This window comes from Megalops cyprinoides, chromosome 3 (genome assembly GCF_013368585.1).
Source record: "Megalops cyprinoides isolate fMegCyp1 chromosome 3, fMegCyp1.pri, whole genome shotgun sequence".
Classification (NCBI taxonomy): Eukaryota; Metazoa; Chordata; class Actinopteri; order Elopiformes; family Megalopidae; genus Megalops; species Megalops cyprinoides.
In genome coordinates, this window is record NC_050585.1 from 22,414,586 (window position 1) to 22,429,506 (window position 14,921).

The 14,921-nt window shown below is 41.8% G+C and overlaps 2 protein-coding genes and 4 non-coding genes across 7 annotated transcripts; 2 read left to right on the forward strand and 4 right to left on the reverse strand.

Moving 5' to 3' along the window:
• Positions 1–618: 618 nt before the first annotated feature.
• On the reverse strand, positions 619–7,072 carry LOC118775167 (COP9 signalosome complex subunit 6-like). The gene is made up of 10 exons (XM_036524920.1): positions 7,002–7,072; positions 5,388–5,510; positions 4,876–5,007; positions 4,234–4,322; positions 3,863–3,925; positions 3,438–3,485; positions 2,814–2,928; positions 2,306–2,398; positions 2,047–2,147; positions 619–1,459 (listed from the first exon to the last, which is right to left on the reverse strand). The coding sequence occupies exons 1-10, from the start codon at positions 7,045–7,047 to the stop codon at positions 1,319–1,321; spliced, it is 951 nt and encodes a 316-aa protein (XP_036380813.1). The 5' UTR covers positions 7,048–7,072; the 3' UTR covers positions 619–1,318.
• A 114-nt stretch (positions 7,073–7,186) lies between these two features.
• Positions 7,187–14,308, forward strand: LOC118775320 (transmembrane protein 107-like). Of its 2 annotated transcripts, none has more exons than XM_036525184.1 (7): positions 7,187–7,262; positions 9,292–9,377; positions 10,226–10,351; positions 11,433–11,500; positions 11,585–11,685; positions 12,099–12,195; positions 13,514–14,308. In XM_036525184.1, exons 3-7 carry the CDS (start codon positions 10,265–10,267, stop codon positions 13,581–13,583), a joined length of 423 nt encoding a protein of 140 aa, XP_036381077.1. In that variant the 5' UTR covers positions 7,187–7,262; positions 9,292–9,377; positions 10,226–10,264; the 3' UTR covers positions 13,584–14,308. The 2 variants fall into 2 exon arrangements, with proteins under 2 accessions (XP_036381077.1, XP_036381078.1); XM_036525185.1 differs by lacking the exon at positions 12,099–12,195 and adding an exon at positions 12,344–12,440.
• On the forward strand, positions 7,588–7,669 carry trnal-uag. The gene has a single exon. It is a non-coding gene; the product is annotated as a tRNA-Leu (tRNA).
• On the reverse strand, positions 8,062–8,135 carry trnat-agu. Its single transcript has one exon. It is a non-coding gene; the product is annotated as a tRNA-Thr (tRNA).
• trnas-gcu lies at positions 8,276–8,357 on the reverse strand. Its single transcript has one exon. It is a non-coding gene; the product is annotated as a tRNA-Ser (tRNA).
• On the reverse strand, positions 8,742–8,876 carry LOC118775810. The gene has a single exon (XR_005004875.1). It is a non-coding gene; the product is annotated as a U8 small nucleolar RNA (small nucleolar RNA).
• Positions 14,309–14,921: the final 613 nt, after the last annotated feature.

The following is a 14,921-nucleotide window of genomic DNA, read 5'->3' on the forward strand; positions in this document are numbered from 1 at the left end:
ATCTGCACAGCCTTGACTCTCTCTGCTGCATTTACTCTCCCTGTGCTGACTCTTTATGTCCTGTCGATTCTGTCATATTGACGCTGTGTCAGTGTCTTGTATTTTCAGTGTATCAGTAGTGCCAGTGAGGGAATGTGTCTGTAATTTAGCGAGCAGATGCACCTTGACTTTTCTGGGCATGCAGTGATGAGGGGGCAGACAGAGAGAGAAACAAGATGTGAAAGGAGGCTAAAATAATTACAGGAGAAGGGGGTTGGGAGGCCTGGAGTCTTTACTGCCTCATAAAAAACTTCAATACCCAAGTAACTGTGACACCTGCTGGGCTTATAACTGCCCCCTTCTCCTGACAAAACCAAAACACACCACGTCCAGACCACTTCAAAGGCAGACACTTTAATCACACGTACACACACACAAACCTCCAGTACCTTCAAGCCAATAATCCTGAAAACTTTGCTGACTCCACAGCCATTGCAAACTGAGTCTGTATCCGTTCCAAATCAGAGTGGCTGACCAAAGGGAAACACAATGGGCAGGATTCCACAAACACAAGGGGCAGATGGGAAATGAAGTCTAGAGCCATAACCTGTGAGGACAGGTCTGAATGGTTGGGTGGGCTTTGTCCCTTGAGAGGGAAGGGGAGGGACGCTTGCTGCCACGTCTGCTATTACCAGGGAGCACTTACAGTCAAATGTGTCAGGTGCTAATGAATAAAATGCAATAATCCTCTAACAACCACAAAGATCTGTTAACTGATCTCCTACAAAAATGCAATGTAACCTGAACATAGTTTTAATCTTGCTGATGACTTTAATTTGTTGTCAACAAAACCATAAAGGTCAGAACAATTTCAATTTCAGACCCTGAGCTCTCCGTGACCATCTCTGATTTCACCCAAATGTCTGGGTCAGGGTGGCTCACTGTTGGATCAGAAGTTTTATGAGATTGTGAAATGCATACAAAGACCCAGATTCCAAGAGGTCCAAAACAAGAGCAACACATTTTTATTTCTAAATAATACAGAATCATTGATCAAAGTATGGAGCGGCTGACTATATGTGTTTTGTGAATGTGAGACACAAACTGGGAAGTAAATTTGCATTTCTGAGTCAGTGAGTGTGAAAGCCCAGGATCCTGTCTGACTGGGTCGGTGCTGAAAGAAGCACATGTGCCAACAGAAGAACAGCTCGTATGAATCTCCGCTGTGTGGATTGGAAGACTGTGTGCATCGAAACATTGGCTCTTTGCAATAAACCGCATGCACTTAAAGCATATGCCGGTGCAGTCTGTCCATTTTGGCTACGTGGAGCCCCCCCACTCAGAAGAACAGCCCCCTCATCCTCCGGCCAATCCCCTGCCGGTCGTACAGGATGTTGAACTTGTTGATGAACTGGTTCATGCTGTCGCAGGTCTTAGTGATGGTGCCCAGGTACGCCATGAGACCCACGTCATTGCATTGCTGAGGGGGAGAGAGAGACGGAAGAAAAGAGAGAGAGGAGGGAGGAGAAGAAGCGAGAGGGGGAGAGAGGCAGGGAGTTGGGGGAGAAGAGAGACGGAATGCTGTTCATGTAGGATTCCTGAACATTTGACCTCTGATCTTCAGTGACAGTACAATTTAATGTGTGTATTGTTATTCTGATGAAATGTAGCCGTGGTATAAGCAGAATAGCCCACTTGAAGCTAAAATAAAGCCCTGCATCACACAACCCCCTCCTGCTTTATTTCAGTACAACAATCCATTATAAATGTTAACTAATTATGTTAATAATTATAAACTAATTAAAATGTAATTTGAATGTTTTGCTGTGTGTGCAGTTAATCCGCAGTATTTAACAGATACTCTACATTTTCAGGACCTGCTCATTATTAACGCTAATCTGAAAGCATGAAAGCGTGAGTGAAAAATAACTAGTGAATGAAACTGTGTGGGAGTGACAGTGTTTCCCCTGTAACTTCCTGTCTCATGCAGGGAGTCTCTCAGCAGGGTCAGACACATGTGGACAGGTATCGCTGAAGCACAGGGCCGAGGAGGAGGATCTCACTCACATCGTAAAAGTCGGTCTTAAACTTGAGCGTGCTTAGAACAGGCAGCCTGTGGCACAGGGCATTCGCCTCCCGCAGAATCTCATGATTATAGGGCAATTCACCTGGGGGAGACCAATATGCAGGGAAAGGGGAGAGGGAGAGGCCAACACGCGGGGGAGGGGAAGAGAGAGAAAGGATAATTTTGACATTGAGCATAAAGAACAAGGCTACCATCCACAGCGTTAGCATTTCCGCAGCCCACCCTCCTCTTCCTCCTCACCTGCCTGTACGGCTTTCACATACTCCAGGATCACCTTCACTCTGCTGTGCAGCATTTTAATGGCACTGTGCTGAGCGATGAGGTGCTCCGCCACTGAGAGAGAGAGGGAGGGGGGACAGTGAGTGGGAGACTGTATTAGATTATTGTGGGTCCATTTTTTCATATTTTGACAACACAGATGTAATTTTATCACACCATTAAAGCAATCTGAACTGAACAGAAAGAGTGACAGAGAAAGAATCAGAGTATGACAGAGACAGGGAAAAGACCTCACTAATGCTGCCAAACAGCTATTGGCCTTCTTTGAAAGATATGACATCACAGCTGAGGCACATTTTCCCTCCAAGTATACTGACCGGTATCGCAGCAGCAGCAGACCGGTGTAAAAAAGTGAGAGACATACAAAAACCCCAGAAACAGCAGCATGATCCTGAAACAGTAGCGAGGCCCTCAATATTAGTGGGGTTCAAACAGGAACCCCCGAAAACAGCAGTGTGACCTTCAGTACCAGTGGAGTTCTCTCCTGTGCCGGTGGAGGTCATGCGGGCCACATGGTCGACCCCGATCCGCTCAGCCTCCTCCGTGGCCAGCGTGTAGGTGAGCTCTGCAAACAGCATGGTGGCCTGGGGGAGAGGGAGTCAGTACAGCAGGGAGTCAATACCAGAGTCAACTCCGCAAAGTCAGTAATGCACACAGTCAATATCACACCGAGGCAGTATTGCAGAGTCAATACAGCAGAGTCAACACTGCAGAGTCAGTACGGCGTAGACTCAATACCACAGAGTCAGTACAGCACAGAGTAAATATTACACAGACTCAGTACAGCACAGAATATGACTCAGGGAGGGAGTCAATACAGCATAAATAGAGTGTGTAAATATAACATACCACAAACAAAGATCATATCAATAAAGCACACAGTCAACAAAACACAGAGAATCAACACAGCACGCAAAGTCTATACAACACAGAGAGAGCCATAGCAATTAAGAGTGGAGAGCGTCAATTCCGCTACAGTAAACCATGTATTTCAGGCAGAGAGGGAAAGAGGACGGGAAAAAACATAAAAGCACAGTATTGCTGGGCACAGTCTGTGTTGGGCCGCTCATTTAATCATTAAAGTTCCAGCTACCTCTCCACTGATGATGTCAATCACAGACTCGTACACACTGACTGGCAGCTGGAAGGAGAAACAGAGGAAACAGACCTGGGATCAGTGTTCTGCCACCGAGGAAAGCTGCCACACTTCCTCAAACAGAACAGGGCTGTGCTGCATTGTGGAACCGTCAGTGACATCTAGTGATGGCAAGGATGAGGTGCAACTCTATTTGGTAGGAGTGCATTTCAGGGGTCTTACTTATCGATGGTTCACAAGCCCAGGATTATTCACCAATCAGTACACGCACTCAAGCTCATGCGAAATATGTGATTTATCAGAAATATGTGACTTGCTGCACAGAGGTATATCTGCTCATGTCTCATGTCTGACCATGTGTATAAACATTTTCTTATGGTTAAATGAAAACGCCACGCAGATTGTGAAGCAACCAAACTCACGTCTGTGTGCTTGGTCATCGGGTTAAGCTTGAGAAAGAGGGGGCTCTCGATAATCTCACACACCTGACAGGGAGAGAGACATCAAAAGATAAATTCAGTGATCCCAGCTGGACGTACACCTGTTCAATGAATGTCATATCATAAACAGGTTTGATAATTGTAAGGTTGGCTGGACTGGCTAGTAAGATACACAGAGCCAGAAAGAAGTTTACATGATGGAATTTCCCAACCTTCTTGACGCATCCGGCTCCTGAGCCTGCTTAAAGATGTGCACTGCCTAGCCGACTGTTTGCTAGCAGACAAACCAACGAAGATTCAGACGAACAGTGAAGTGATAATCTCATTGGATGACATCGTGTCCTTCTGCCCACCTGCTTGTGAATATGGATATCTGATTGGTCAGGAGGACCACCTGTAGTGTACCAGCCCAGAAACTCCATGTCTTTGAAGACCTGTTTAACTAAAAGTGGGAAAGCAGAGAGAAACTAAGACACACACACGGACTCTCTCACAAACACACATGCATGCATGTATACACACACATATTCACACACAGACTCTCACACATACACAAAAGTGCATGGAAGCACACACGGACTCTCACACATACACACATGCATGCATGCATACACACACAGATTCACACACAGAATCTCACACATACACACAAGTGCATGGAAGCACAAATACACAGACTCACACATGTACCTGTTCACACACACACACACACACACACACACACACACAGATTCATATATGCACCCATGCACGCACACACACACACATACTCTCAAACATGCACACACATGTATGGATACACAGAATCACATAGTCTCTCACACATGTACGTACATGTACGCACATGCACGGATACACACACTCACATACACATAGGCTGTTTCATTCAAGCATACATACACACAGATTCACAAACATATGTGCTCACACGCACACATACTCACATAAACACATACTGTATATATATATACATGTGCATACACACACAGACTCACACTGCTCCTCCTTAGTGTAGTAGTACTCCTTATCGATATGTGTCTTGTTGTCCACGGTGTGGGAGAGAAGCTCAAAAGAGTTCATCACCTCAATGTTCCTGCCCTCTTGCTTCCCAATCAGAGCTCCTATCACTGTAGGGAACAGAAACAGTTATACACACACACACAACTGCAGGCTAGAGACAGTTACATAGCTCAGTACACACTGAGGTAATAGTATTTTATGGTTCTGGTACTTATGGTTTTATGTTTTTCTTATTATGGCTTATTATGGATGTTATTATTTGTACTCGGAATTTTGCTTTTAGTTCTGGTAAGCACGATTAAGCTCCATGAGTGCTTTAGTGATGTTACATTTGTACTTGCTGGTTTGGGAGTGTTTTTAGCCAGGTCATACAGACCAGCTGAATGCACTTATCGTCTCCCACACTGTAAATCTCTCTGGATAAGAGTGCCTGCTAAATGACTAATGTAATGTAATATTACACACACACACACACACACACACGTACCCTGCATGGGTCTTCCCTCTTGTGCACGGATGCGGATCCAGTGGTCAGAGATGTTGAGGATAACGAGGGGGTGCAGTGCCACTGACACGCTCCCCGTCACCCCCGAGGCCATCACGTTAGGGCCTGCGATGGGACAGAGGGACAGTAAAAACACTTTGACAAAACAGGAAAATTTACAAAAAAAAAAGAGAAATCTCTGTTATTCAGTTCATTTGGTTTTCACATTTCACTGTTAGCCACTCTCAGCATGCTGCAGCATTACCTCCGCACTGCATTTAATAAAATGCACCATCAACAGCTCACTGCCATAACTATCTGAACCTATGCTTTCCAAATTGCTTGGCAAACCTGTGTCTCAGCAGACATTAATGACCCATCCTGGTGGGCTCTGGACCTGGCCCTCCCCTGGGTCTTGCCAGGAAGGTAATCAGGCTCCCCTGACTCTAAGCAGTCCCAGTACCCTGACCCTCCATATTCGTATGGTTATTCTGGATTTTTTAATCTGTTGTTTTAACGTATGCACATTTAAAAAATATGTCCTGTGCCATAACAAGATTTTAGAGCCATTTCCATCAGTAGCAGGAAGAAGGGGTTTGCGCTCTCTGCCATAGCAAAGGTACAGTCTTCTGCTTCAAACAAAGACAATGAACACTTTTTAGTTGTTGTAAACTGACAGGAGCAAGAGAGGACTAGAAAAGATGAAGAGTTCAGTGAGTTTTCCACTGTGAGTTCATTAATGCATCTGATCTGGGGATGGTAATATCTTCCATCTCAGTTTGGACACTTTTATGAACGTATGAACTTTGTTTATGCTCCACTGGGGTGATGTTTGTTCTCTGACAGGTGAACACACTTGTTGAAATGTATAATCTGTAATCAGTTCCCATTTGCAACAACTGTGTCTTGTCATGACTTTTAAGTATTCCATTTTAAGTATTGACTCTCTGCTTACACTATTACTTTCCTTGCATTTTCTACCCCGCTCTTCGTTTCCCTAAGGCCATACACCTTTAAAACAGCTTCTGTACTTTGCATTGTGACTACCACTTCCAGTATCCTACATGCGTGAAGTACAGTAAATGACTCAACAGAATTAAAAGACACCAGGTAGCTAGCCTAACTGAATAACGAGTCAGTAAGCTATTCGGACCAAAGACAACCAAATCAGTGAACGGTAGAGAAGGAAGCAAACTTATTTGTTATTGGTGAATTGTCCGAAAGCAAAACGGTGTTGATATGAAGGTATGATGAGATTACAAGTAAATAACGTTGAAACACATTAACAACCAAGCTCGTCAACAGCGGAGTCACGTTGATAACTTGTTGACGAAAGAAAATACAGCAACGTTCCTAATAACCAATGGTCGGTTTTAATTTTACAGACGAGTGGGCATATTCATGAGGTAGCCAATGGGATAACTCCAGCATACTGCAATGAGCCAATAGTGTTACACCTTCATTTTTATCGACCGCAAGCCGGTTGCGTCTTTGTTATAATAAATTGTCCAAGACGTAGTCACTTTACTGACTGGTTACGGGCCTCGGGAGGGTGTTAGTTTTGATTCTGGTGAAATATAGGAGATGAAAATAGTCATTTCGTAGAAATGTTCTCACCCGAATCCCCATCCACTTCCATTCCACCTCCATTGCTCGCCGCCATCTTGTCTCATGGCAGGTCAGCGGCCGGACTGCATGAAGGGAACGTCGATTGCAGAGTAGTACCTCTCTCGACCAGCAGGGGGCAGGCGTTAGAAATACCCAGTGTTTCCGACTGCGAAAGCATTCGCGGAAAAGCAGTTTCAGAGTTTTCAAAGGCGAGCCATATTAAGCAGAGAAACGTTATAAAACTGGCCTCCAAGTATCGTTTAGAATAAGGTAAAGTTGCATATTTTCTAGTATGTTTCTGAATCATGTGATTTAAAACAAATTAAACTTGAAATTTAAGATTACCTAGAAAGGATTAACTATAAACATGCGAAACTAAGTGAAGAATAATTGAGGGCTATATAAAAAAGTTTTTATAAAAATTGAAATTATTTTAGTTAATCTTATTTTAGTAACTGTTATTTGCCAAGCACTTTCATTAATAGATGTTTACAGCAAAACAGCGTTGAGAGTTATAATACTACAATAATCAACTACGATTACGTCTTCTGCTAAACCCATGTTTCTGACTGAGAGATGTGGTGGTTCTTTCGTCGGTAGCGTGGCCGAGCGGTCTAAGGCGCTGGATTTAGGCTCCAGTCTCTCTGGAGGCGTGGGTTCGAATCCCACCGCTGCCATTCGGATGATTTTATCTGTATGTCTGTACCATCCTCATTATTCTTGACAAACACCACGCACGGTTGGTTACTGGACGCCCGATTAATGCGGGAATATCAAAAGCCCTAGACTTTTCTCAGAGACTCAAAGGCAGTATGTACAAGTCGTTTATTCAGAGAGCACGAATGAACTTTACAATATATAATAACCACAGTTATCTTTACAAATAGCTTTACTGAGAACAAACTGGCAAGTTAACAAGGTGACAGGCATAAAACGACGTCAGTTTCACGTCAACTTTCCACTACTGTCTGAAGCTGAAAGATGCTATGTTAATGTTGTCTTTAGTGTCCGTTTTTCGCAAATGAAAAGGTAACTTTGAAGTCAACAATGCTCTCGAAGAGTTACCAAAAGGCACCGCTGGGATTCGAACCCAGGATCTCCTGTTTACTAGACAGGCGCTTTAACCAACTAAGCCACGGCGCCAGATGACAATGCGCCCCGTACGTGGTGACTTTCAGAAAAAAAATGTTGATTTGCCCGTTTTGGTTACCATAATTTATAATTATACGCTTGCTTTTGAATGAACCTTACTTCTTGTGAGAAATTAAAATTGCAGCTCTTGTCGACGAGGATGGGATTCGAACCCACGCGTGCAGAGCACAATGGATTAGCAGTCCATCGCCTTAACCACTCGGCCACCTCGTCACTTTACACCCAATTTTTGGTCATGAACTGGAAAACATGTTCCAACAGCCCTGCGGAAATTAACAGCTGTATACTATATAGTGCTGTATTCCAGACTAAATCCATTCTCCCAGAGCTTGACGTACGAAAACATCGCTGTGGTGATTTCACGATGAAAAACGCTGTGAATGTACAAGCCGTAACTCCATTTTCACTATCGTTTTAGCTGGGACAGTATATGATGGATGTGATCTTACATAGCTCCTAAAACGCGTCGAAAACATGCATCGGCTACTATTATGTAATACCTTGTAACGACTCCCATTACTGACATATACCACCACGAAAATTTACACACATCTAATCTTTTAAACTCGGAAATCTATGTATTTATCGTCAGCGAAAATCAGAATGGGTTTATAGGGGTGTTGCTGTTCCCCTATAAACTAGAGCCAATAATCAGCAGCTCATATAACTCCATTCATCATTTTCTGATACTTCATTTCTGAAGTAACAGGTAAGGATATACCTCACTGACGATACCATGCTAGTGGGCCACGAAGGATATATTCCAAACGACATGTTAGTTCAGTCGTGGTTGGTCAGTCGGGTTACCTGCACATTTCCAACTGAATTTGACCAGAACTGAGTTGTTTTGAACAGTAAAAGATGTATATATGTTATAGCATGACTTTCAACTGTTAAATTATATCGACTGGAGAGTCAACAATGTAGTTCCAGAAGCCTTTGCGCCAGTCTTATTAACATACTTGAGTCCGGTTGAATTTCCATTGATGTTCCCTCTAAAGATAGTTGAACATTTAATTCAAGGCGAAATGATGTAAGAAAAATCATTCAATACATCCCGATGCATACAGGTAACATTTCCTACATACATTCCCACATTTTAAGTATTTGCTTTAAAGTAACCCCTGAGTGCCATTTTATCTTACAGATGGAACCGACGTAAAACTGAACGAAGTCCATCATCTCGCGAGAGAAAAATCTGTTGCTGTAGCAACGAATCGGACTTCACAACCGGTAACACGTTTTCAGATTATTTTGTGAACGTTTTCGTGTTTTCGTTGTAGCTAGCTAATTAGCTGCTATATCAAATAAACATGATGTTAACTTGGTAACGTTACCTAAACAAGTTCATGCTCGCGATCCTAATGTTAGCTAGCAGCTAACCAGATAGACTAATTTTAAACGCTAGGGATTGCTAACGTTTGTTAGCTGGTATAATGATACGTAACGTTAAATTAGCTAAATTAATATTGTCTATGCCAGCTATGCTCACTCCACAAGCTAGCAAGCATTAATATAGTAATATATCGCTGGCAGCACTATGCAGAAATTATTGTGTGACACTATAGGTAACCTGCTGGTCAGGCTAACCTATATTCCACATTCGTTGAGTAACTTTGGCTATAATCAATGAGATTATCTTTATATAAATAAATACCCTAAGTGCACTGCGGTTTGAATTGGTTTGATTACTTCTTAGCGACAATATTCTGTAATTTTTACGGTTTGCCAACTACATATTGCTAAATTTGGACTTATCAACGGATTACACAATGAAAAACTTCGCCATATTCATATGAAGTTAACCTAATTTAGTCCAAATTAAAGCACCCTGGATTCTTTTAACATTGTACTTGACCATTCGATTTCCGTTACTTTGTCTTTGTACTCTGAGCAGTGTGTCGAGACTGCTCGTTTAGCTTACCTATTGGTGTATCAATCAGCAATTCATACTGCAAGTATTATAGGCTGTTGAACCCTTAACCTATGGCATCAGTAAGGATGCTGGATGCTTTTTGAGTGTACAGCTCTGCGAGAAAATGAATGTAATTAAGTCCTCTGTTCTTTTTCTGTGTTGACAGCGCTGCAGTTCAGTCTTTTCAAGACTAAATCACCGTACGATGACCGCGGTGCACAGTTTGGTACCGGCTCGCTTTCTCACTCTCACGGCCCACCTAGTCATCGTCATCACTATCTTCTGGTCTCGAGTAAGAACCTGAATATCACTTCATGTTAATACATGTTCTTGGTTCACATTAAAGACGGACGCCTGTGGATTTCTGGTCAAAGTATTGGAATAGGGTTAATTTCGAAACAATATAAAGGTTCTTTAGGGTACATTTTATGGCTAGAAAGCTTTTAAATTGATTAAAAAAACTAATTGCACATCATATTAGACTCCACATTCCTGTAGTAAAGACAGATTTCGTTAATTATGGTTACTTGAGAATACCAAATCCATTCAGAGAATAGCTACTGTTTTTAGCTATTTACTGCTATTAGCTATCTTGTTTGCGACAGAGGGAATCCCGTTGTTTGACCGTAAGAATGGGCGGCCTTTCCATAGCGCATCCTGTGTTCCACTTTTCCCCAGAGTTACGTATTTCCACGCTAGCTCTTTCATTATTGTTGGCAAAGGGACGTTATTTCATACACATTATGAAATAGAAATAGAAATATGAAATACACAGTATGAAATAACAGTAAATGTATGCCTACCATCGTACCGATCACATTTTGCGCGCCCTGGCGTCACGAGACTGCTCTTGCACAGAGCCGGAGTGCTTGACGTTAGTGACCGACGTTGAATTTTGTATAGCGAGCGTACTGCGTAGGAATCAGTTTAGTTTTCAGTAAAATTCTCCTCTCCCTGATTTCCTTTCACAAGACTCTCCTTGTACTGGTATTCAGAAAGATATTATATGTAATATCATTGCCTTGCCTTGCCTTGATTTGAGACAACACAGAAGTGCCTAATTTACATGTTAATATTTACACACACATACATACATACATGCATACATACATAAGGTGCTTTATACATCCATATATATGCATAAAGTATCATACATATACATAATATAATACATATATATGTATAAAGCATCTTTTCTTCTAAGCATTCTTCCTTTCTAAGCATTCATTGTTGTCCAAGACAGTTTATATATTACAGAAACATTGTATATGAGTATTTTAATTTCAAACTTATGTGAAAAAATTAAAACTTAAGTATGTTTGAATGTATGTATAATATATTCAGAGAGTCATGAGTATGTCTCTGTCACTCAGGAAAATAATGTACGGGCTTGCCTGCCACTGGAGTTCACACAAGAGGAGTTCAACGCCCAGGACACACAGTAAGGGACCAGTTGCTCTGTCTTTGTTGTGGACCATCCCTCTCCCCATTTCTTCATCTGTCTCTGTGTCATAACTCCCTCCAGGCTGGTGGTGGCGCTGTCTGTGACCCTTGGACTGTTTGCTGTGGAGCTGGCCGGGTTCTTCTCTGGAGTGTCCATGTTCAACAGTAGCCAAAGCCTTCTCTGTATCCTTCCCAGTGTCGGCTGTGGCTCAGAATCACCCTCCATGCCCACATACACACGCATGCACCCATGCACAGAGGCATACACACATCACATGTACACACATACAGAGACATCTATTTCGGCTTCTCAGTCTTGTATTTATTGCCTTGGGGCACTGTGATCCTCTATTTTATTTGACTGCATGAGATTTGTCACACATAATGTAAAAAGCCCCGTTTTAAAGGTAAAGGTGTGACTGTGGTGAATTATGGTAGGATATGGATATTTTGAATGTTGTAGACAAGTGCGAAAATGGCAGACATGTTAAGTTTGGAAAATGCATCGGCTCATTTTGTGGTAAAAATAGAGAGAGATGGGGTGCATCTGGATTAGGTACCAGTGTTATAGCTCCCTGACTATACTCACTGCCCAGCCATTTTGGCCCATGTCAGCGCTTCTGTGTCTTTGCTCTTCTTCCTGTTTGAGCAGTGGACCTGTGACATCTACTGGTGGATCTTTGCCTTCTGCAGGTCAGTGTGACACAGTTACGAATGCGTATATGTGCAAGCGGTGTCCAGTCAGGTTCCTGATAGGCCACAATCCAGACATGGGCCACATATAAACTGACCTCTCTCCCACAATGCACTATTGTTTTTCCCTGACACAACATTCCCTCAGCGCTGGTTGCCCACTGTAGCGCCTCCATCTGTCTGTCCTTCTTTGTCTTCCAGAAGTGGGAGTGCTGGACATACTGGTTCATTTTTGCATTCTGCAGGTATAAAAGAAATTAAATGAAATAATGCAATAAAGAAGCTGTGGGTAGTCCATGGAAAGATTTGATCCACAGTCCACTTCTGAGACTGCAGGGATCAGTCAGTTTAGCTCATGAAAAGCATGTAGAGACCAGTTGTACAGACACATTTGCAGTTTACGTTATGCATATCAAACTAGCACAGGCCCATGCAGATTGGTTCCAAACATGACCCTGACATGTGGGAAGGAGAGACTGGCCAGCTTGAAACAAACAAACAAAAAAAACATATAAAAATATCTAATTGTGATCACATATCTGGTCAACTAGCTACTTAGCTAGCAAGCAGGTAAGCATTGAATTCATGTTTTATTCAAATTATTTAAGGTACCATTACAGTGAATTTATTTACAGTCTATTAATTGGTGTTAGCCTACTTGTAATTACTTGACTATTATGACTTTGATTATGATTTCATATATTTTAATTTCATATGACCATATTCCTTCAAAATAGGCCACTGGTAAGATGTACCTGTACATTAGGTGGGCTGTGCAGTGTGATGTAGGTCTACCTCCTGTTTTAGTCTGACAGTACTGGATAACACAACAATGCAATACTAACACATAGCCTACCTGCTAACCCATATGTTCAAGTAGCCTAATCTTAAGGAATACAGTCATATGGGAGTAGAATATGAGGAATTGTGAATACTCTTACATGGTCAAGTAATTATAAGGCAATGTTAGTTAAACAGCCGTTTGCATGTGAGTGTGTAAGATGATTGCATTTGCTCCTGCAATAGAGAGGCGAACCTACTGGAATACAGAATAGTACAGCCAGAGATTCCCAAAAGAGGAAACATATAACAATGACACAAAAAAGAATTTATTGAAATTATTGTGGATTTATAATTAATATTTATCAAAGGACATAACCACAGCACTGTTATTTATAAGTAACATTGATGGAAGAGTAACATTCAGATGGTGCAGTGAGGGTATACAAGTCTCTTAGCTGATGTTAATGAGAAATAATAACAACTGAAAATTTCATCTCATCACCAGTGATGGTAAAAGTCACATTCTTTCACTCAGTGCCATTCCAGCGCTTGTGGAAGTGTTCCTCTTCATTGCTGTATTTGGACTGAAGAAGAAGCCACTGTGAGGAGCTCGCAGACTGTCCCTTCAAAACCTCCACCACCCCTTGCCTCCAGAACCAGAACCCATCCTCCAGATGAACCTAATCCCATCTCAGGAAAAGAGTCAAGATCATTGCAGTACTCGGCCACTTTCCAAACACCACAGATGAGAATGTGTATGTGCGCAAAGACATTTTACTTGGAGTGACCAATCACAACAGTTAAACTTCCTTTTCTTCTGCCTTTTCCTGCCCCTTGCCTCAAAAGGACTATGTGGCTGGTATATAAACACAGAGTCCAGATGGCCAGACATCTAACAGCAAGCCCTTTCCAAAAGGAGGTACCAGCAAGGCAGGCTCCTGTTGGACAAATTTACATTATTTATGTTGTTTGGAATATATGCTGGTTTTTGCTTCAGTTGTTAACCATGTAAAGGTTGGTGTTACCCAGAATATTGTTTCTGTGTTCTATATCTAGCCTTCATATCCTGCTCTCATGTCCTGTTCCTACATTCCCATGCCATTACATACAGATCTAGTGACTCCTGTTAAGGAATACATTTTTTTCATAATTTCCCAGCAAGTATGTCTACAGAACCTCTGGTGCTGACAAAGCCTGGTATTCCACAGCTGGTGCTGTTATCTGCCATACATCAAAAGGCCAGGACAGTAGTAGCAGAGGTGGGTGTCTGTTCATGAGGACCATTTGCAGGCACATCTGGTTTGTGGAGCAAAGAAGGAATAGATGCATTTAGGCCATGTTGCATTTGCAAATAAATACATGAATAAAAATAAATGTTTTGTTTAAAAATTGATTTGATCCATGTATACATTGTCATGAATAGTAAAGCTTTTTTTTTTTTTTTAATTAATCTCATGTTGTCTTATTTTCATCTAAAAGAAGCTGGCCAGAAGTGAAGAAGCTGGCCAATGATCCTCACATTTAAAACGGTCTTAAAAGCTGCTGCGATCTACGGTTTCTTCTATATTTTAAAAAAAGAACAGGATACAAAAATAGGCATTACGTGACTGAAGTAGGCATTTTACATGAATGCGCATGGAAAGTTACGCAAGGCATCACAGCCCTACACTGCAGATTTTGCTGAATTGAGTCCAGAGAGTGTTTTTACTTAATATTAGTGCTTTTGTACATGAAATAATAATAATCATAGAATTATTAGAAATCATATCAAATTTGATAATGACCACATTTTCTTTTTGCATTTGAATAAACCTTGGAATTGCTCCTCGAATGTATCTGCCCATCATTTAGTATAATATTATGACATCGAAGGATATGTGCAAAAATTCATATATTTAGGGAAAAATAAGTAATTTATCCTAAACGCTGTCCAAGTTTCACTT

Coding starts and splice junctions, on each gene's coding strand:
- LOC118775167 (XM_036524920.1), bottom strand. CDS start 7,047: ATGGCGGCGAGCAATGGAGGTGGAATGGAAGTGGATGGGGATTCGG. Junction 5,511..7,001: donor GGAAGTGGATGGGGATTCGG/GTGAGAACATTT, acceptor GTCCCATCGCAG/GCCCTAACGTGATGGCCTCG. Junction 1,460..2,046: donor TTAAGACCGACTTTTACGAT/GTGAGTGAGATC, acceptor TCTCCCCCTCAG/CAATGCAATGACGTGGGTCT.
- LOC118775320 (XM_036525184.1), top strand. CDS start 10,265: ATGACCGCGGTGCACAGTTTGGTACCGGCTCGCTTTCTCACTCTCACG. Junction 10,352..11,432: donor TCACTATCTTCTGGTCTCGA/GTAAGAACCTGA, acceptor TCTGTCACTCAG/GAAAATAATGTACGGGCTTG. Junction 11,501..11,584: donor TTCAACGCCCAGGACACACA/GTAAGGGACCAG, acceptor AACTCCCTCCAG/GCTGGTGGTGGCGCTGTCTG.